Source organism: Neoarius graeffei, chromosome 13 (assembly GCF_027579695.1).
Source record: "Neoarius graeffei isolate fNeoGra1 chromosome 13, fNeoGra1.pri, whole genome shotgun sequence".
Lineage (NCBI taxonomy): Eukaryota > Metazoa > Chordata > Actinopteri > Siluriformes > Ariidae > Neoarius > Neoarius graeffei.
The window spans coordinates 77,260,776-77,283,505 of NC_083581.1; the positions used below are offsets into that span (position 1 = coordinate 77,260,776).

A 22,730-nucleotide genomic window follows, 5' to 3' on the forward strand; every position below is an offset into this window, starting at 1 on the left:
GAATTGATAAACTGGTCTCCTAACGAAATTGACACGGTTTTCTCGAGAAGCCTGGGTTCAGGGGAACCCGTCTGTCCTGCCGGAACGTTTGCGGCTGGTTACACGATGGACGCGTGGGAGCGGTGGCAGGTCGTGTGCCTGGCGATTCTTTCTGTGGAGGACATTGAAGATATCTACCTATTCGGAACCATGATTACAGGACTTCTGCTGATTGGATTAGGCATTGCCCTGGGATATCGAGGAAATCAGACAACGGTGACAGCTGTTCAAAGCCCCACAAAGCTGCCCAATATGATTGGAGTGGTGGGCAAAGCTGTTGGCACTCGGAATGTGGACATTCAGAACTTTAACCACAAAATGGTTGTCATCTCAGAGCAGCTTTCAGCTTTGCAAGGAATACGTTTTTCAGAGATCAATTTGAATAGAATGGACGGAATGGACAGATATGGACAAGCAGTGTGGACGTGCAAAGACTGCGTCTGGAAAGACCAAACAATTTATATCTTATCGACATTCGGCTCCCTGAGACAGCACCGGCCTCGGTTCAGGCCGTTGCGGAGGCAACATTTCCCCCTGAAGGTCACTGCCGGGAGACACTTTCGCATTCCTCCTCTAACTTTCCACGGTCACCATTTTTACCCCCAGTGTGACAAGCGGGTGCGTGACCAGCGCCTTCATGGCTGCAGGAGCAGACGGCTGCTTGCTTGTGCTGGATTACCTTCCCCCCCTCAAGTCCCGTGTTTAAAAGTGTACTTGTGTTATGTGCTTACGTGCAAAGGTTTTTTAAAATGTTCCCACACTGTACTCCTGACAGGAGCATAGTGGGGGGGGGGTTCTTTTTTTCCTTCTCTCTCTCCTCATGTTGTGTTTCCTTTTTATCTTTATCCCTGTCTTCCTGTCCTGTCTACCCTATGTCAATTGTATGTTGTATATGTACGGACAGGTTGACGGCTAATTTCGCTGGTACATGTGACTAGTGACAATAAAGGGCATCATCATCATCAATAGTCCAAGATCTTGTGAAAGGAGCCAAAAGAGACATACGAAAAAGACGACACACACAAAAGATACAAGAGACACACAAGACCACACACACACACACGGGAGAGAGAGAGAGACACACACACATGACAAAGACGGGAGACACTATATTGTTAGTACAGAAACCAATCATAGCTGCTGTTAAAGAAAATAATATTCCAATCTAACCAATCATTTAGTTATTTCTACTGCAGCGCTGCTCTTCAATTCTCAAACAAACTGAACGCTGCATTTGTATGATGTGGGTTTTTGCACACTGATCACTATCGTGATGACGTTTAACCCATTTCTGCCTTCACTGCTTCACCAGAGCAGCCTGTGCTGAGAGGAGCATGTCTGAGCGACACGTCTGTTCGAAACGTGCTCCTTCAGCTGTGTACCGGTATGTCGGGGGGGATCAGGAGGGTACAGGGACAGGGCAACAGGTGGGGTGTGAGGTGGACGGGTGCGGCTGGCACATGTGCTTCATGTGCATTGCAAAAGACATCCAGAGAAAACCACAGGGCAAACTGTTTCACGTTCCTCAGGCATTATGTGCAAGATTTTCAATTTTATCAGAAAGCTTGCCGGTTTTTTTACCTTTAAATACTGTAGGCGGGCTTCGAGTTCTGCTTTCCTTATAGTGTTACTGTACACAGTCTCCAACCTGGGGATGAAAACGTAACAAATTAGATGTCAGATTACACTGGGACTAATTGCTTCCTGTGTTTTTTTTTTTTAATAAAAAAAATTTAACAACTTGGAGCAGCCGTGTTTAAACGTCAGCTTTAACGTGAAACCCTGCACCACACACACGGTGTCTGAGTCTGAGCTTAGCGATTTACAAGCATTTACTCCTACACATGTATCCAATTTCAAGTCATGGATATGTGGAGGGACTTTTTTTAATGACTTGCTTGTTTACAGCACCACTTCATGCCTTAATCAGCAAAGCAAATGGCGTCAACAGTCTCACACACACACACACACACACACACAGCGTCTCGTTCATGTGGTTCACCTCACACCCTCCTCCGCTTTCAGTTTATAAAGAAAGACTCGTTAAATTTTCACAACTCTTTTTATCTTTCATCAGCCAGAGACTGTGTGTGTGTTTTTAATCAAGTCTTAATATACCAAATCACTGGGACTCTGCTGAATAATCTGGAGTGAAATGACAGGAAACAGATTTGTGTCTTGACTTGGTGGGGGGGGGATTATAGTAATTGAGTGCTCTTCTCACCTAACGCTGTTCCCGGATGATCTGATGAGCTGGACGATGTCCTTGTGGCGAAATCCTTCAACGGCGGTGTCGTTGACGCTAGCGATGGTGTCACCTGTGAACCAATAGAAGAGCGGGGTTAAACATGGAGCCAGAGCAAAAGAAAAGAACTGTGTTCACGCTATTGTTAGGAGGAGATCACGAGTTGGAATCCTGATGATGCTACGAGGGGGCTTCCAAAAAAAAAAAAAAAAGTTCTCAGCCTCACCCAGAAAACGTCACAGGAGAAAGTGATGTTTAAATTTGTGCATTATTTTTCTACACGGTCTCCTTCAATGCACTCAGTCCACTGACGTTGAAGCTTCGCTATCCGTTCACTAAACAAGGTCACACGTTGAGCCTCCAGATCGTCCTGAACAGCATGGATGACTTCATCAGCACTCTGAAAATGGCAACCATGAGAGTAGGATTTCAGTTTGGGGAAACTGAAGTCAGGTCGTGTGAGCAAGATGCACAAGGCAACAGTTCAAAGCCACATTCGGCTGCTTCTGCCCATCACCGGCTGCATGCATCATGGTGTCCTGGAGGAGCAACACCATGCCAGCTTGAAGTTCTCTTTCCTCTTTTTTTTTCCCCTTTGATCACTTCTTTCATTTGAGTTTTTCTGGACAGCGATACAAGAGTGTGGTTACACCCCAAAACGCAAGTTAGGCCCCTCATTTCTGGGTGAGGCCGAGAACTTTTTGAAGTATACTCATACAGCTGTTCATGACCGGGAGCCAGGATTGGCCACGGTCTCCTGATGGGACGCTCACTCTTTCCTGTCCATTGCACTGAAAGTAACTAATTATGCAAGTTGATGAGATGATGCATGTGGAAGAGGGCAGATAGCTTTGGTGTTATGCTGCCCTGTGATACAGCTGGCTGGCTTCATGTGACTAGAAGTACATCATTATCCTTGCCATGACAATACATGCATTTTAGCTCACACTGAGATGAGTTAGGTTTTTGGCCACTGAAAATCATTGAACATCGTTATAGCTAGCTAATGAGGAACATATTTGTCAACAGCTTTTTTTAAAAAAAAAAAAAGGACCCCCCAATAAGACTGCTAGTCCACCTGGAAGCTAGCACAATTTCTTAATTTACAGTAAACATGACTGACAAGCAGGAAGTGATGCTCAATTATTCTGATTGAGACGCATATTTTAAAAACAGGGCCTGAGGTGCTTTCTCGCTCTCTCACACACACCCCACCTTTTAAACAACTGTAAAAGAAAATCTCATCTGGTTGGTTCAGTCACAGAAGTCACAGCAAGAATTCACAGCTTGAATGACATCCAAAAGCAGCTCACTTTGTGGTTTTCGGAGCCTTAAGACATTTTAATGAACGTGTACACGCGCATACGTCAAGTATCCAGCACCTGAAACCGGTTTTCCTCCTCGCAAATTCCCTCTACTCAGTTTAAATACCAAAAAGTCTCTTCAGGTGCTGTTTTGAGAGATCATCTTACTTTATACACACACACAAGTTTCGAAGATTGAGATATAACATCCGATTGCCTTTCAAGCCTGATGAGGTCATGATGTTCTGAAAGGAAGGCCGAGGAGGACAATAGCACAAAGCATGCAGAGAATGTCGGAATTGAAACTGGCAGCCATGTGAGGCAAGCTGCTTCACAGCAGTTTGTTTTAATCTCATAAATGTTCTTGGTTTACATTAACTGATCCCCGACTAGACAGACCAGAATGGGTTTCCTTCCCAAAGATGATTAAAGACAGAGACTGCACATATCAGAACCAGCACACCACATCAACTCTTACATCAGTGGGTTCAAATACTGGAACATGTTTATAGAAAACAAAAAGTGAGCTGAGCTTCTGTAACATCGTTAATAAGATGACCACACACACACACTGGAATTTATATCTCTTTTTTTTTTTTAAAATAAAGTCTGATGATTATTTGAAGTGATTTTGATTAATAGTTAGATTTCACAATCCCATGTAATCATGCAGCCAGTCAAAGGGTTGTTTTTTTTTTATTGCCCTCGGGACGATCCTGACTCACCCCGACACTACTTCTGCACTTGTGATTCATTTTCTGCTGATGGTACAAACACATACACACTAAAGATGCTTACACTTCCTCAAAACAGTTTATGCCATCTCAAGTCTCACCCCCTCATTTCTGGGCATATTTTCAAGAGCTGCTGCTGTAAAGAAACCTTGAGCTTAGTACCGGTCAAAAATGTTTGTACACCCCTTCTCTAGTTATTCATAAGTTTTTCTGCAGTTTGTATTTTCTACACCGAAGAACAAAACTGAACAGATCAGATCTATGAAATAACATCTGGAACATGGTATGTACTGATTGACTGGGACGGCTGGATGGGAAAATATTTAGCTCGAGGTCATGCCGTACGGACCGAGCGCAGCAAAGTCCGTACAAATGACAAAGAGCCAAATATTTCCCTGTCCGGCCCGACCTCAGTCAGTAAGCATTTCATCACGTGACCTTTTTTTCACGAACAGACACTGTGGAAAACGAATGGTGTGTGAGAAACAAACCAATCAATTTTTATTTGATTGACAGCAAACTGTTTACATGCTGAATCACCTTTGGACAAGTTTGAAATAACAGTTTGAATTCTATAAAACACACCTGACTTTACTGTTCTCTCGAAATCAAAATGATTTTAAGAGATCATTAGTAAAATTCGGTTCAAACTCGGGTCAGCTCATGGAGACAACAATACAAACCGATCAAGTCTACACAAAAGAACTTTGTTTTCAAATCAAAGCTGAGTGGAGTCAGTTCAATCTTCATCTGATGATGAGGATTCGATAAAACGTCTTTTTTTTGGAATAATGGACGCGACACTAGCAACAATTCAGAGCAAAATGAAGATGACAGGAGTGAAGGAAACTGGTCCAGGGGCCACATATGGGTTTTTCCAAATCTGTATCTGCCCAGTCACATGACTTTTCCCAACGGTTTTTAAAGCAGCACGCACGGGATCATACGGGTCATAATAAATGGAATTGTGTGGGTTTTTTTTTTTAATTAAAAAAAGCTTGATATTTTAGATTCTTCAGCGTATCCAGTGTTTACCTTGATGCTCTACACACTACAGGTAGTCGTCGACTTCCGACTGCGTTTGATTACGACTGACCGGTCATAAACCGATCTGGTCGTAAGTCGGCCTATGTTAAATGAACGCAAGTATATTGTGATGTGTAATGATATTGTAATCATCTTAGTCTTATTTTATCAACATTTTCTTATTTCATTACCTTGGCTCATTATTTGGTTTAAGTCAAACACTGCATACGACACTGCGTACAGTACAATTCGTTTAACATGTGCAAAACAAAAAATACGAAATACAGGTGTGAAAAATAGAAAACATTTCAGTTTGAAACATACCAAAATACAAATGCAAAACATAGCAAAATACAAAATTTAGTGACCGCTGACGTCACTGGTGCTTAGCTGTGGGTCGTCTGCGTCATCAGCTGTTGCAGCGCTCGGGCTGGCGGGAGGATTTGCTCGTTTCATAAACCAGGAGCTGGGGCGGAAACTGTATGACGGAGTGCGCGAGGGAGGGCGAGAGAGACTGCGCATGTGCCTGGAGCTGGGGCGGAAACTGCTGTACGCGGCGAGAGGTGCTGCCGGGAGCTGGGGCGGAAACTGTCGTACGCTCAGCTGGGAAACACTTGCCAGTCATAACCAGACGGTCGTAAAGTCGATCGGTCGTAAGTCGCAAGTCGACGACTACCTGTACTGTCATCATCTTAACCAGCTTCATGCGGTCATCACCTGGAATGCTTTTCAATTAATAACTGTCTCTCATCAAAAGTTTCTTACCTTCTTAATGCGTTTGAGATCAAACAGTAAAAAATAACTAAATAAATAAATAAAAATGGCCCTCTTCCACAACTATAGTAATCCATATTACGTCAAGAACCGAACAATTAAGTAAAGAGAAAATGACATCCATCATGACTAAGACGTGAAGTGACAATTTAAAAAAAAACACATTGAATTAGGAGGCGTGTCCAGACTTCTGATTGGTCCTATAAGTGCCTCAGTGATTGCTTTCTATAATCATACCGTAGATGTCTTTCCTTTGAACTTTAACAGAAATTTATTGTGCAGTGTTGATAAACAGCTCTGTGTGTTTACCATCCTGCTCATATTTTAGTCACGACATGTTGTGAAAGTAAAATCTAATTACAGGATAACTATAATTATATAAAATCACAAGTATGTGCACAACAACGTGAAGGACGCAACAGGCTTAAGTGTTCAACTAACCTTCATTCCGCTCATGTAAAACACACGAGACGGGGCTGAGAGCATAAGAGACTTTATTCCATCCACATTCACCGGATATGAGCAATCGCGTGCTCCGATTGGCTACTCTACTACCCGGATATCAGCTCATATGCCGTGAGTAGAGAAAAATAAATTGGCGGAGTGTATTGCTGAACCAACCGAGGACAAAATAAAAACTTTCCCCCAAACCCAATTAAAAAAAGTTTTTAAAAGAAACCAAACTAGCTAAAAGAATATAGTCCCCCCACCACCAATATCTCCTGTTCCACACTCAGCCCAGTCAGTGGCAGTAATGCACCTTTAAGTTGGTTTGCCAACCGCCAAAAAAACCCCTACAGAAGTGTAGTATATTATAAATAATTTATTTTATATTTTTTTCACAAATTGCTCCTGTCATTTTGCCGGTTTGTTTACATTCTAAGCCGAAACGATTTTGTCTGACGTTTTGTACAAGAGTCTTTATCGAATTTGCTAAATAAATAAATAAATAAATAAATGCTGTTTCTCAAAATCCAGTGAATGTGGATAGAATAAAATAGTTATTCCACTCAATCTCGTCGTACACAGATTACAACCGACTATCAGCTCATGTACGACTCGATTTCGTGGAATAACTGTTAAACAGTAGTTAGGAAGTCATTTGACTTTTTTGTAAGAAGTATCTTTGGACCTTTTGTAAAAACACCATCAAAAATAGTTTTGTTCACCGAGCTAGTGTTCAGGGCTAATCTTAAATAAGTTGAATTCATTATTAAGAACTAGAAAAGCACTCAGAGCGCAGACCTCCGCCAAGAATCCTTTAAAAAAATTCCGGGATCCAGACGGTGATCCGGATCACCGCCAAAATTTAAAATGGATTGTTACTTGTGCCCAAGTAACACCTCTGGAAAAAATTTCAGAGCAATCCGTTCATAACTTTTTCCGTAATGTTGCTAACAGACAAACCAACAAACAAACCAACGCTACCGAAAACGTAACCTCCTTGGCGGAGGTAATAAAAGATGAAGAAATTTGTGTTTATGGAGAAGCCAAGCTGGTCCGAGCGACAGCATCCGGCTTCAGTGCGTGACAGGTGAAGTCCTGAACTCCATGTGACATTACTACCAGACTGCCCCAGGGCTTGTTGACTGAAAAAACAGGTAACACACGTTGGGGATATTTGCCTTTCCCTAAACAGAAGGCTGACAGGCATCTGCTCTGGTGTTGACACAGTGACAGGAGGCTGCTGGGGAACAACACAAAGCAAACCTGCTTACGTTCCCCAACAGTGCTGTTTCTCCACCAGAGGAAATTTAGCCAATTTATAATTTTATAATTTATAAATTATAAAATTTTGGTATAAAAGTGTGTCTGCTCTTGCACAAGCCCTGAAAATTAGTCATGTGCATATTTCAGTCTTTTATCTTTCCTGGTCCTTCCGTCTTATTACTGTCATTTTGTATCCAGGTGTCAAATACCAGTTTAGAACTAAACAGCTGAACCAAACACAGTGGGAGACGTGTTAACGTCCTGTGTATACACACACACCTACCCATTTTAAGGCCGGCGAGCTTAGCTGGACTGTCTTCATGGACTTTGCAGACAAACGTACACATCTCCACAGAGTTCTCATCCTGGTGGTGCAGGCCATACGTCTAACAAACACACAAGAACATACAGGAAGTTTAATGAAACGTACACAAAGATCAGGCATGTAAACACAAGAAAGTTTGGCATCAAGGTGTGAAGGGCCTGGCCACTGTAGTTTCACCAACAAAACTATAACTCGTACACGCTTCCTATAGCGCAGAGATCGACAGGGCATCCTTACACCCGGTTTCTGACGCGTACGAGCCGATTTCAAGACGCACCATTGCTCATGAATGAAATTCACACATTGTCTTTCTCGCGCTCCCTCAGCCAAAAACAGGTTTCTGCGTCTGAAGTGTGCTTCTTTACTTTCACACTTGAACTCTGAGGCTCGTGTAAAAAACAAAAGCGTATAGGCACAAATATAAACGGCCTTTTCAAACTGCAGAACGTTGTTCATTATGCTTGTGTGGTTTTTAACACTCTCCAGCCTGGCAGTGTCATTTACAAAAAATAAAAAGCTGTTGCAGAGCTAAAATAAACAAGAGTCATCAGGAGATGACATATTCTCCCCCCGTGAGTAGCGTATATACTGTGAAGAGAGAGAAACAAAATGGCGGCGCGTGTTGCTGAACCAACCAAGGACAAAATAAAACCTCTACTCGAAAACAACCCCCCAAAAAATACCAAAAGCAACAAAATATGGAATAAAAAGTATTTCATGGTAAGAATCGCTCTTCTTTTCGAGAATTGCCACCATATTTTTCACAAATTGCTCCTGTCATTTCGCCGGTTTGTTTACATTCTAAGCAGAATGTATTTTGTCAGACATTTTGCAAAAAAGTGTTTAATTAAATATACAAAAAAATAAAAATTCACTGGATTTTGAGAAGAGCATGTGGATAGAAAACAGTTATTCCACTCAATCTTCTCATGCACAGCTTACAGCCCTCAGCTCATGTCCAACTCGATTTCGTGGAATAACTTAATTATACCTGCTCCAAATGATCGAATTGAGTTTTGTATTTCACAGCCTATTGACAAAAATAAAATGTTTTCACGGAGCAACCTTGAAAAACTAGCATTTGATTCAAGGAAAGAGATTTTATCAGCAATAATTAATGTAATCTGCTCAACATTACAGGTATTTACCAGACACTCATCTTATCCAGAGCAACATACAACACACCCAGAGCAGCCTGAGGAGCAGCTGGGGGTTCGGTGCCTTGCTCAAGGGCACTTCAGCCATTCCTGCTGGCCTTAGGAATCAAACCAGCAACCTTTTGATCCCAAAACTGCTTCTCTAACCTTTAGGCCATGACCTCCCCCTTTTAATTAGTGCCTCAACCAGAACAAAAGTTAAAATGCAGAATAATGACATGGAGATGGCGATTTGATGACTGGTCAGAAAAGCAGTGCTTCCGAGCCAACTTACCAGTAAGTTCTTAAATTTCTAGTACAAGTAAATCCACGTACATGCAGTATTACAGTCATGTGACTTGATGAAATGCCTGGAACAGACTGAAATGTCTGGAAATCTTATCACATCTGATTTATTCCCTTCTTATTCTTCTTTCAGCTGCTCTCATTAGGTGTCAGCACAGTGGATCTGCATATCTGATCTGGCATAGGTTTTACACCAGACGCCCTTCCAAACACAACCCTACCCAATCTATCCGGGCTTGGGATTGGCACCAAGTACGCACTGGTTTGTGTAACCCCCAGTGGCTGGGTATTTTTACCGAACCTGCAGGTCTTTGAATAGTGGGAGGAAACCCATGCAGACACTGGGAGAACATGTAAACTCCACACAGAAAGGCCCGTCAGCCGTGAGATTCGAACCCAGAACCTTCTTGCTGTGAGGCGACAGTGCTAACCGCTGCACCACTATGCCACCCTGTCCCATCTGATTTATTCCACTGTTTCATAAAAGATCCACAAATAATATTTGCATCCAATGAGGCAAGGGTGTAATCATTTGAACATGACTTTGCACAATGCTACACTACAGTGGCTTCATATAAAAGTAATTAATAGAGAAAACTTGCCTTGGCTGATTGACTACATTTGCTGTAAAAGGAGAATTGTGTAAGTATTTCTTTAACAGTACCATGGGGTTGAAAGTACACGCTGCACTCAACACTTTTCTCATGGTTTGGTCAAAATTCTAAGTGACAGTTTCACCAGTCTGTCGTAAGCAACCTCAAGCACTTGATCATACAGACATCCTCCTCATTTAACACGTCAGTCCGAAACATTTCTTCTTCTTCTGGTTAGGGAAATGCAAGAAAATGTGTCTTGCAGCAACAGGTTTATTGCCCAACCGGTGGCAGTGACTTTTGGTAAGGAACAGAAACTCTTCAGGATACTGTTAAAAAAGCAGATCCTGAGGCCAGAACTGAAGCCCTGCCAAGTTGTGTTCAGATCAATAACACGAACCAAGGAGGACCAGAATGTTCAGGAAGGACCATTCAGGAAGGTTCAGCACATCCCCATGAGCCATTGAGAGTTTGTGTTTTAGTTTCAATCTATTCACACTCCCAAAGTTATACAGGGAGGAAGTGAGATACAGCCAGACATGTGGTGATAAACATATTGCTACAGGAAGAGGAGCTACAGCAGATTACTGGTAGCACTTCCACATGCAAAACACTGAAGCTACTTCCTACTGCAGTGCCAACGAACAGCTCTGGTAGGACGGTGCAGACGTTAACGTCCCACAGAGGACACAGCAGTCTTTATATCAACAAGACGGTTGTTAGACTGATTTGCTTACTGTCCTGCATGGTATCTGCAATACTTTGCTTGAATAAAAGCATAATTCAAATGAACACATCTTTTAACAATTATTTACTTGGAAATTCTGACCTTTAACCTGGTGGTTTGTTGAGCACCTATGATATCATGCCCGTCCCAAAAAAAAGGACATAATTCTGTAGTTAAGACCATCATAGCAAAGCCTGAGACGAGCCCCAAGGCTTGAGCCAACAGGGGACCGAGACCAAATGGGCTTGAGACCAAGGGCTCGAGCAGAGACCACCATGAGGGTACAGTGGCCTTGAGACTGATCTATAACCCAATAAACAAACATTAAGTCAGAATAGTACTTATTTGGAAAGCCTTAACCAGAATATGCTGAAGAGATTAACTAAACTATGGTTCCTTCTTTCATGTAAAATATCAACCCAATATCAAGAACATGGGGACCCACAGTAAAACCATGTTATGGCCAGCTGTACAACAACCACACTGACCCTGAGGTACCGTCGCACCAGCAGGGATCTCCCTAGTTACAGTACAGAAGTAATTAACAGTTTCTATGATGCACCACGATGGTATTACAGTGTGATCAAAGTAGTTACCAGAGAAAACACAGACTATACTCTATAGAATTTTCGCAGGGGAAGTTTCAGAAATACCCAAACAGTACAGTACTCCTTTCAGTAGAAAATGGGGCTTACAAACTCTCAGGAAAAAAAAAAACCCATCAACTATCTGACTGAGGTATGAGTAAAAGTCTCACCTATTGCTTCCTACACAAACCCCAGCAATGGCCTTGAGGTTAACACGTGTGGCAGCTGAGGGTGTCACGAAACTCAACTGAGTCATAGAAAGAAGTAAAGGTGACAAAGTTCTGCTTTATTTCATTGCATTAACTGCCCTGAAAACGTCACAGAAACGAGACAGGGGAAATTCATTTCGCCCACAAACATCTCCGAACCGATCAAGTGAAATTCTCAGTCTATCAACGAGAGCGTTTCGGTTGACGCAAGATCCCAAAAACCTGAATCATACTGACTGAAGATGCTCGGAAATGTGAAGCTCTTTCTGAAGTACAACATGAAATTTGAGGCTGATTATAAAGCACTTCCAAACATCCCAAATTCATTCTGGGGGCATCTCAAAGGCATGGACACATCACAAGATCTGAAAATACCATTGTGCTGTTTTTTTCCCCCCCTAAACAACTAAAAACCAGCCTAAAGCTCAACATCACACGGTGTCCCAAAGTCACATCCTGAACCAGGCCACAGCAGGAAAGGAGGGGTCCAACATCCTACAATAACCCAAACCATTCACCACTAAATATAAACCGAATATCTGGCATACACTCAGTGAGATAATGGTGTCATGACCGTGACCGATAGATGCAGGTCTTCATAAACGCTCAGAGGACAAGCCCTCACAGAGGGAGTATTGTAAAGGGAGAGGAGGAGACAGTGAGGAAAGCTACACTGCCAAGGAACAGAGGTGAACAGTGTGTGCCAGCAAGAAGAAACGAGGGAACCAAGGCTAAAAACCTTGAACAAAGGATTTTCAAGAAGTACAGCCCATTTCTCAGACTGTTGGTTCTTCAGAAAACATTACGACAAATCTTTAAATATATCATCTTCAGGACATAAAAGAACTAATAAAATAGAAAAGAAATAACTGTAGCTAAGCCACAAACACAGCATTATAGATAACAGAGCTAACATTAAGTCAACTATCATTTTGTTATTAAATCAAATAGCCTACAAAAGTCTTTTAGCAAGCTAGTAAACATTAGGCTAACTGCATCATTAAGCTAGCTAACCACTATTCAACTTAGGCTAACCAAGTTATGAAGCCATCCTGGGTCATAAAAACATTATCCAACTTTGCTAACAAGCTAGCAAACATTAGGCTAACTACAACACTACCAGTTTAGATTGGTTTTAGTTAATGTTCAATCCAATTTGCACTAAACTAACTGCCACTATACCTTTCTGGAGAACTGTGTGAATAAATCCAGTTCAACCCTCCCCAAAGAAAACCCTCTTACCTGAAGCTCAAAGCCAAACGCTTCATCTTCCTCCTTCTCCAGGAGGACCGTCTTCCTGCAAAGGCAAATTTTGGATTAGTTTCCTTAACTATTAAACTGATATAGCAAAAGTTTAACCGAGATCAGGATCCTCCGTTTGGTGTCCAACATGAAATCAGATAGTCATCGTTTCCCGTTTAGTATCCAATCATGTCCTGCTACATGTTCATTTCTCTAAGCCATGAGATCAAACGATGAAAACAATAAAAAAAGACTCCAAAAATCTCTACACTATCAGAAATAAGGATACAGTAGAAGTCAATTTCTGTCCCCCAAGGTACAATATACACCATTATCCATACAGGACACATTTTCGATGGAATAAAAACGTGTTCTATTCCCTTCTAGTGGGCTTTATTCATTTGGTTTGATAGCATGCAATACTGTTAGCATATCGCTCATCCTACGTGTATTGCGTCACTCTACCCAATGGAGAATGAGTGTTGAATATGATTTACGATATTGCATGGGTGTCAAAACAAGACGCAAAATTTCTGCGCTAGCGAGCGTGTCAATTTGTAAACAAACAAACAAACAAACATGGCCGCCAGGTTTGCATCATTAAATACGGAAGATTGAGAGAATTTTGAAAGAGAAAGACACGTTGAACACCCAAAAGGAACGTGTGCATGTATGTATAATAATAATAATAATAATAATAATATTATAATCTGGCTTTTTTCCCATGGTCTATCAGATGTATTCCATTCAGCGACTCGTTCAGTATCATGGTAGCTGAATGGAATACATCTGATAGACCACTCAACACCAGCCATTATTATTTAAATATGTACCCCCCCGGTTTATTATTGGACCTCAAGGTAACTACGTATTCCTTTTTAGGGCCAGAAAGGGACATGTTCCCAAGCGGTATCTAAAGGGTACAAATAAGTACCTTAAAGGGTGACCAGCCATTGTACCCCAAAAGGTACATCATCGTACTTTATTTTCTGAGAGTGTAAACTGGTTTCAAAGCTGACTTTGACCGGGATACAGATTTCACAAAATGTAACAGTCATTTGGCATAGCTACGTATACAGAACTCTACACAGCACTTCAGTACTCTAAACAAACAAAACAAAAAAAAAAGACCAATGAAAGACACACAAACAGGGCTGAGAGTTTTGATTAGGTCTAAACAATCATGGGTGTGCCCTTCTGAAAGGTCAGCTCTCATCAAACCGCATTTCCTCTTTCTCATGGCTTCTAAAGGCGTCAGTGTCCACCGAGTGCATGGGGAACTGGATAACATTCAAACAAACTTCGTCTGACAGTCATGTTACCTATATGCAAGTCATCCTTCTCTAGAGGAGATATGATTTTCGATGGTATACATGAATGACAAAGGATTCTCAATATTTAACAGTTATTCCACAAAATCAAGTCGTATATGAGCTGATAGTTGTCTATAAGCCATGTATGATGAGATTGAGTGGTAAGGTATTAGGCAGAGACCCGTCCACCCGTAAATTTGACGGGCGATTGCCGATTTCAACGGGCAAGTATACACACAGACGGATACTGAAACGGACGATAATGCCGAAAATTTTCGCACATGAATTTTCGCCCACATGTCATCCGATAAATCCAGTTATGTTCCGCCCACACACGGACTGGCCATCGGGAGTAGCGGGAGTTTTCCCGGTGGGCTGGTGGTTCAGCGTGGGCCGGCGGAGAAAAAAAAAAAAAAAAAACAGTTGCGCGCTGGCCTTTAATATGATAAGCAATGTTAACAGTTTGTTAAAGAAACTGTTAACATTGCTTATCATATTAAAGGCCAGCGCGCAACTGTTTTTTTTTTTTCTCCGCTGGCCCACACTGAACCACCGGCCCACTGGGAAAACTCCCGCTACTCCCGATGGCCAGTCCGTGTGTGGTTCCGCCATCATTTACAAATCGTAAGAAACACAGTTTAATACGAAAAATACTGAAAACTTGAAATGAAAAATCAGAATATTTCATCGTTTCCGCCATTTTGGCCCGCACTGAATCTTGTAACATGCGGACTGAATAAATCGCGAATTCTGATTGGTCGAAAATTGCCAAACACCCTGCGTTGTAGTTTCCTCTTTCTTGGCGGGAGAACCGCATTTTTTTTTGCTGACTCACTCTTCTGGATCAAGATGAATCCCAACAAACGCCCCAAATTGAATGTGACAAAAACTGATTCGTTTTTCCACAAAAAGACAGAAAAGGTATGTGTGATACATTGATTAACAAGGGGGGTTCATTGGGGTATGGTAAAATAGAATACTGTTGGGTTTTTTTTTTATTAAATACTGTAACTAGATCAAAAGATTATATACAATTCATTGTTGTTTATTTTCTTTTCACTTTTGTTACCAAATCAAACACCATACATACATCTGATACATTCAGGAGTGAAACTGAAAAAAATACAAAGTAAAAATATGCAATATTTCTGATCAAAAATTACACGCCATTTCACCCTGAAAATGTCCTAGAATGCAGGAAATGAAGTCTAAATTTCAAAAATTTTCTGGGGGGGCATGCCCCCAGACCCCCCTAGAGGGACTTCACGCCTGCGGCGCTCGTCTTCGCACCTGCGGCGCTTATCAGGATTATATAAAATATTATTTTTGACTGGTAAATTTCTTTTTCTGCCTAATACCCTATTGAGTGGAATAACTTATTCTAGCCACATTCACTGGATTTTGAGAAAGAGCATTTTTTTTTCAACTTCAATAAATAAATTTTATACAAAAAATCATTTCCGCTCAGGCGGACTTCTTAAAAACCTATCGATGGCAGCACGAATTTAGTAGTGTTTTTTTTTGTAGAAAGTGCCGTCTTGCCAAGGTATAGAATAGCGATATACCCAATTCTTCCATGGACATTTCAGTCCTGTAATTTTCAAACTTTTGCGCCAGTCTAAAATTAAATTTTAATGCTTAAAGATGAAGAATGTAAACAAGCTGGCAAAATGACAGGAGCAATTTGTGAAAAATGCGATAATTCTTGGGGGAAAAATAAAAATACATCCTTACCATCAAACACTTCCGTTCCATATTTTGTTGCTTTTTTTTTTTTTAGGGTTTTGTTTGCAAATGGAGTTTTTATTTTGTCCTCGGTTGGTTCAGCGACATGTTCCGCAATTTTGTTTTTCTCTCCGTACAGTATATGAACTGATATCCTAGTAGCAGAGCAGCCAATCAGATCGCACAATTGCTCATATCCAGTGAACGTGGATAGAATAAACTACTTTATACCACAGCACTACTGAATTCCTGAATCTGATTGAGCACCTTCTGAACATCAACACAAGCCACGTGATTAAATGCGCTCATTCGAATAGCTTGTTTCTATAGTAACAACTCATTCACAGGAACTTGCATAATAGACATTCCACGTAATTAACAGATTAACATGCTGTCTTGTTTAGTCACATGCAAGGTGAAGCTTTCTATGGCTACATCCACATGACAACGGCAATGAGATTTTATTTAAAAATATTATATATTATATATATATCGCGTCCACATGGGCAACGGATCAGTAAAATATCAGGTACATATGGTAACGCAACGCTTGCTGAAAATGATGCAATACACATGCCATACCTCTACGTGCGCTGTAAGACGGTCCCATCGGAGACACCAGAACTACAGAAGTAGGACGCATGCGCATAAACCCCTTCTTCTACCCGGCGTGAAGCACTCACAGGAACAAACACACAACAACAAGAAGATGGCTGCGACTACGCGAGGAAATCGTGCCTTCTGTGTGTACAAATTAGGTTTGTGTGCATAGTTTTATATAACTTAATTTTCTTATTGTGTGTGAACATTTTGAAAAGCATTTTTATACAATTTATATAACTTTTTATATTGTGTGTGAACATTTTGAAAAGCAGTCTTATCCAATAAAAAAAAAAAAAGAAATTCAAGAAATGGTTCAGTTACTTGTTTATTTAAAAGAAAAGCTGGATACAAAAGTGAATGCAATGCAGTGGTTCATACAAAACAGCGAGAGTGCTGCTTGTTCTAGTCATGTGGTTGTGACGTCATCGTAAACAAATCCGTTCTACTCATCCAGACGACTTCGCAACGGCGCCGTTGCCAGATTTTTCCACTCTGGAACCCGTTCTCATTTTGGGGCACCCAAAACGCCGGTGCCGTGTGGACGCCAGGCCGAAACGATAAACAATTTTATCAGATTCACCTGAACCCGTTGCCGTGTGGACAGCCTCTATATGGAGATACACTACCGTTCAAAAGTTTGGGGTCACCCAGACAATTTTGTGTTTTCCATGAAAAGTCACACTTTTATTTCCCACCATAAGTTGTAAAATGAATAGAAAATATAGTCAAGACGTTTTTCTGGCCATTTTGAGCATTTAATCGACCCCACAAATGTGATGCTCCAGAAACTCAATCTGCTCAAAGGAAGGTCAGTTTTATAGCTTCTCTAAAGAGCTCAACTGTTTTCAGCTGTGCTAACATGATTGTACAAGGGTTTTCTAATCATCCATTAGCCTTCTGAGGCAATGAGCAAACACATTGTACCATTAGAACACTGGAGTGAGAGTTGCTGGAAATGGGCCTCTATAGATAGTTTTCACATGACGTCACAGAGTCGGGGATTCCCTGGTGGCGGCCATCTTGGAGGGCTAGCTTCCCGTACGGGTCACTGAGCACACACTGTAGTGCGCAAGTTACATTCATTTATACATTATTTACATTTATAGTTACATTACTATTTAAAGCTAGCAATGGTGCACACCTGTTGTATTCACGGCTGTCGTAATAGGTCAGATGATGAAGTCAAGCGGAGCTTTTATGGAATTCCCACTGTACGGGAGCACGAAGGCGAGCAAAGAAACTCAGCATACAAAGGAGAAATCTATGGCTTGCGAGAATCAACCGCAAGGATCATCAGCCTTCCAAACACAGCAAAGTCTGCTCCGATCATTTTATAAGTGGTAAGTTGTTTAAATAAACAATCAATTGTGTTTAAGTTTGTTTTTGGAAACCAAAACATCATGTGAACAATCTCTGGAGGATGCCTAACTGGAACCGCTGAGTGTACGTTTACATTGTAATGTACACTTAATATCGCCCGTTTGTCATGTTTCTATTTGAAACTTGTCACTTCACTCATGCAAGGGTCATTTTTGAAAAACATTTTAGGTCTATTCTGTATGATTTGATTTGTGTTTGGGTTGCAAACAGCGCGCCTTTTGGCGGATGCCGCCTGAATCGTGCAGATCCGTTTTTGTTTTTTTTTTTGGGGGGGGGGGGGGGGGGGGGGGGGTTGTTTACAGTCCATGAAACAGGAAGTATAAGGATGAGAAAAAAAAACAGTTTAAATCGGGAAGCTGCGCACATTTGCGCAGCCCGAGCGGTGTGCAGGACTGCGCAAACGTGCGCAGCTTTGTGATTTAAACTGTTTTTTTCTCATCCTTATACTTCCTGTTTCATGGACTGTAACGGATTTGCTTATTTAGTAATTTTAATACAGAATTTACTTTGAAATTATAATCAGACACTCCAACGCCCCCCCCCCCCCCAAAAAAAAACAGATCTGCGCGATTCAGGCGGCATCCGCCAAAAGCCGCGCTGTGAATATATAAAGTTGTATATATCAGACAGCCTTTAAAGTTTGATGAAGTCAGTTTCAGGCTTTGGCAGCCCTGCATAGTCACTTGAAAATGCATCTTTGTTCACTTCGTAGGGGTCAATTCCCCCAATCAAGGCCAGTTTGGCTGCACACCGTTGTCGTGAGATGTCGTCTAATGCATCTATATACTTCTGTCTGCTTGATTTTGCCGACATTGATCTTTATTTTAGAAAACTGACTATATAACTTCATAAATTCGTCCGAGATAACGTAGCCGGTAGTGGCGATGGTCCGTTTTGTTTGCCCTCCAAGATGGCAGCTGGGGGGCGTTCCACGGAATGCCGTGACGTCAGTGAAAACTATCTATACACCTATGGAGATATTGCACCAAAAACCAGACATTTGCAGCTAGAATAGTCATTTACCACATTAGCAATGTATAGAGTGGATTTCTGATTAGTTTAAAGTGATCTTCACAAAGTGACCCCAAACTTTTGAACAGTAGTGTATTTATTTAGTATTTACAGAAGGAGTCCCCAGAGAAGAAAAAAAGAAAAAAAAATGGGCTAAAGAGGGAACGACTATGTATAGCCATTTCAACCAAATTCAAAACAGGAACTAAATTATCATGATGTTCCACAACATTAAATGTAACTAAACGGAAAAAAAAAAAAAGTTGCAAATGACTGGTATATGAGGACATGCTGGTGGTAACAGTAGCCTCAGTTGTCGTCACGCCACACCACTGATCGTTATTTTGCCATTAAAGCAAACCTTATCGCGCGTGCGTTTGAAACGGCCAGACAAGTCTCATGATGACTATGATGAAATGTTTTGTGAATCTGACAAAAGTTTGGGGGAAATGATTCTGACGCATCCAGACAATCGAAGCATGATGCTTAAAAAGTGAAACCAAGAAAGGAGAAAAAGTAGGTGATGGAAAAGAAGTACCTTTCCGGCTCTGGTGGTAGCGTGAGGGGCTTCCACTTCTGTAATCCCGCGTTCTGAGAAAGAAAGAAAGAAAGAAAAGAGGGGGATTATAGTGAGACAATAACCAAATTCAAACAAAGCTTATTTTTGGTGTCAAAAGTGTCACTAGGGACAAGTTTATAAGAAGAAGGGGAGGAAGAAGAGGAAGAAAAAAAAAAACAAACAAACCACTTTTGCTATTAAGATCAACATGTAGGACAAGTAAGGAGGATAAGGACGAGGAGGGCAAATCATCCAAAAATCCCTGAAAGTCCAGAGTGCACTTGTGTCTCGGTAGGTACAGATCATACAAACAGATCAAACTTGAAATGTGTGTCTGCCCGCCGGCTCTCACCATTTCATCAACTTCCTCCAGTTTTGTGAAGTTAGAGATGTGTTTTTTTGGTGGTTGCTGAAACCGATGGGCCGCAGTGACCCATCAGTCTGACACATGCATGCACACTGGTGTGTGTGTGTGTGTGTGTGTGTGTGTGTGTGTGTGTAGGCAACGAGCTGCTTGCATCTCAGCACAATAACAGCATTGAGGTAAGAGCCAAATCCACACGAGACCCACCCAGGCCTCTGGTGTGTGAAGGAGCTGCGAGTGTACACCTCTGTGTTCTGTCTGTTTGCACTGAAGTCAATTCACCCCGTTTCACCTTCAATGGCCGTTCCAGTGAAAGTGTACTTTGTACCCCGAGCCCTTCTGGCCGAGTAAAACTGTGCCTTTCTTTATTTTCCATACACTTGGAGAATGGACTTCAATGACTTCATTTATTTCCAAGTGGCCCAGAGGCTCCCTTGGGGGTGGTTATAAGGGGAGGGAGGGTGGGAGGGGGGCAAATCTGCAACACACAATACACTGTTGTGGCCTGGAGGCTGGTTTGGGTGTAGGAGGTGGATTACAGTAGACTTTTCATAACGGGCGACTGTTCCTTTACGCCAAATCTGATCTCGCACACATTTAGACAGACATCGGGTCTTGGCCACTGTTTTTAAGTCCTTCGGGTCTTAAAAGTGACACCTGTTGTGCAATTTAATAGTTTTCACATTACATTACAGGTATTTATCAGGCGCTCCTATCCAAGACCCGGACATGCCCACTCTTGGGGTTTGGTGCCTTGCTCAAGGACTCTTCAGCCATTCCTGCTGGTTCAGGGAACTGAACTAGTGACCTTTCAGTCCCAAAGTTGCTTCTCCAACCTTTAAGCCATGGCTTACCCTTGTACATATACACGAAGGAGAAAACACGCATTATATACACAACTATTTCGGAGTCAGCTTGCAGTTAAAACAAAAACAGTATAGTTTGTGATACAGATGTATTTAAAAACGCACACAAACTCATTTAGTTCACTCATGTTGAATCGATTGAACAGTTATTCCATGAAATCAAGTCGTACATGAGCCGATAGTTGTCTATAAGCCGTGTATTGCCCCTTTTCCACCAAAGCAGTTCCAGGGCTGGTTCGGGGCCAGTGCTTAGTTTGGAACCAGGTTTTCTGTTTCCACTGACAAAGAACTGGCTCTGGGGCCAGAAAAACCGGTTCCAGGCTAGCACCAACTCTCTGCTGGGCCAGAGGAAAGAACCGCTTACGTCAGCCCGGGGGGGGGGGGGGGGGGGAGTTGTTAAGACCAACAACCATAAGACCGCAAAAGATCATTTTTAAGCGACGAGAAGCAGCAGCTGTACAAACGCGAAGTCAGCCATTATTATTGTTGTTGTTGCTGCTTCTTCCATGTTTTTGCTTCGATATTCGCGCCAAGGTTTATGCAAATGTAGCAACGTAACTGAGGTATACAGCGACGTAACTGACGTGGCTTCCCTTAGCACTGCGAGCTATGGAAAAGCAAACTGGTTCTCAGCTGGCTCGCAAGTTGAACGAGTTGTGAACCAGCACCAGCACTGGCCCCAAACCAGCCCTGGAACTGATTTGGTGGAAAAGAGGTATATGATGAGATTGAGTGGAATAACTTTTATTCTATCCACAGTCACTGGATTTTGAGAAACAGAACATGTGTTTGTTTTTGGCAAATTCGATAAATAACATTTTTTACAAAACGCCCAACAAAATCATTTCTGCTTAGAATGTAAACAAATCGGCGAAATGACAGGAGCGATAATTATTGAAAAATATTAAAAAGATATGCTCTTACTGTGAAATACTTTCATTCCATATTTTGTTGCTTTTTTGTATTTTTGGGGGTTTTGTTTTAGAGTCGAGTTTTTATTTCATCCTCCGTTGGTTCAGCAACATGTTCCACCATTTTGTTTTTCTCTACTCATGGTATATGAGCTGATATGCTAGTAGTAGAGTAGCCAATCGGAGCGTGCGAGTGCTCATATCCAGTGAATGTTGATAGAATAAATAAAGTGATCATTATGTGCCAACATTAGCTGGTTAACTGATATTGCCATTTTCTATAAACTTCCTTATCAGCTAAGCTGCTTTTGTGACCTGGTTCTTACAGGGCATGAGCACTACCAGGAGAAGAAGATACACACGAGCTTTCCTGCTATTTACTGAGCACTTACTCATTAGGAGGAGTTCATCCGAACCTAACAAACCACATGTCACTGAACGTTTTTGTATAAGCCACTTTCTGGTTATAAACGCTCAAAAACGTAATGTGTTGATGACTGATGGATACAGAAGCAGCACCCTTGGCTTTACTCAAGTCACCTCACCTTTTGAATATAAATACCACCGGCTACAATAAAGCTCAAGTTTGATTTATGGAGAAACCCTTCAGTGGTTCACATCAAACCTTCTTTTGTAATCTGGGAGTCTCCGGTCACGCTTGCTCACGATCATGCAGCACGATTAGGTGGATGGATTTAAATCTCTACGGAAGCAGTAGTCATGGTCAATTATCTGACAAATAACGAAAACACACTGGAGCGTTCAGGCTTGAGATCCGGATCTGGTCACTTGGGCAGCCATACTGACCCACAGTCACAGTAATGACGAAACTAATATTACCAAATGACGCAAACAGACAATTTCAGAACACGGTCACAGAGCAGCCACACAGAGGGGGTCCATTGTCATACAGGCTACTTACTGCTTACAGTGCGTCAAATGAGCTTGGGGTCAAAGCTTTGGTCAGGACTCGTGTGTGGGTGGTCCAAACAGGAGGGTGTAAGGGCACCAACACCATGGCTGAGCATGAACACTCTTCCA

The 22,730-nt window shown here is 41.8% G+C and overlaps 1 protein-coding gene across 1 annotated transcript in view; it reads right to left on the minus strand.

Moving 5' to 3' along the window:
* The window catches only part of tamalin (trafficking regulator and scaffold protein tamalin), a 30,182-nt gene that overhangs the window by 4,811 nt on the left and 2,641 nt on the right, over positions 1–22,730 (minus strand). The window contains exons 2-6 of the mRNA XM_060938561.1: positions 19,528–19,580; positions 12,958–13,012; positions 8,116–8,218; positions 2,264–2,357; positions 1,621–1,687 (exon numbers count right to left, since the gene is read on the minus strand). Coding sequence (XP_060794544.1) covers positions 1,621–1,687; positions 2,264–2,357; positions 8,116–8,218; positions 12,958–13,012; positions 19,528–19,580 — 372 coding nt within the window. The remainder of the gene's footprint in view (positions 1–1,620; positions 1,688–2,263; positions 2,358–8,115; positions 8,219–12,957; positions 13,013–19,527; positions 19,581–22,730) is intronic.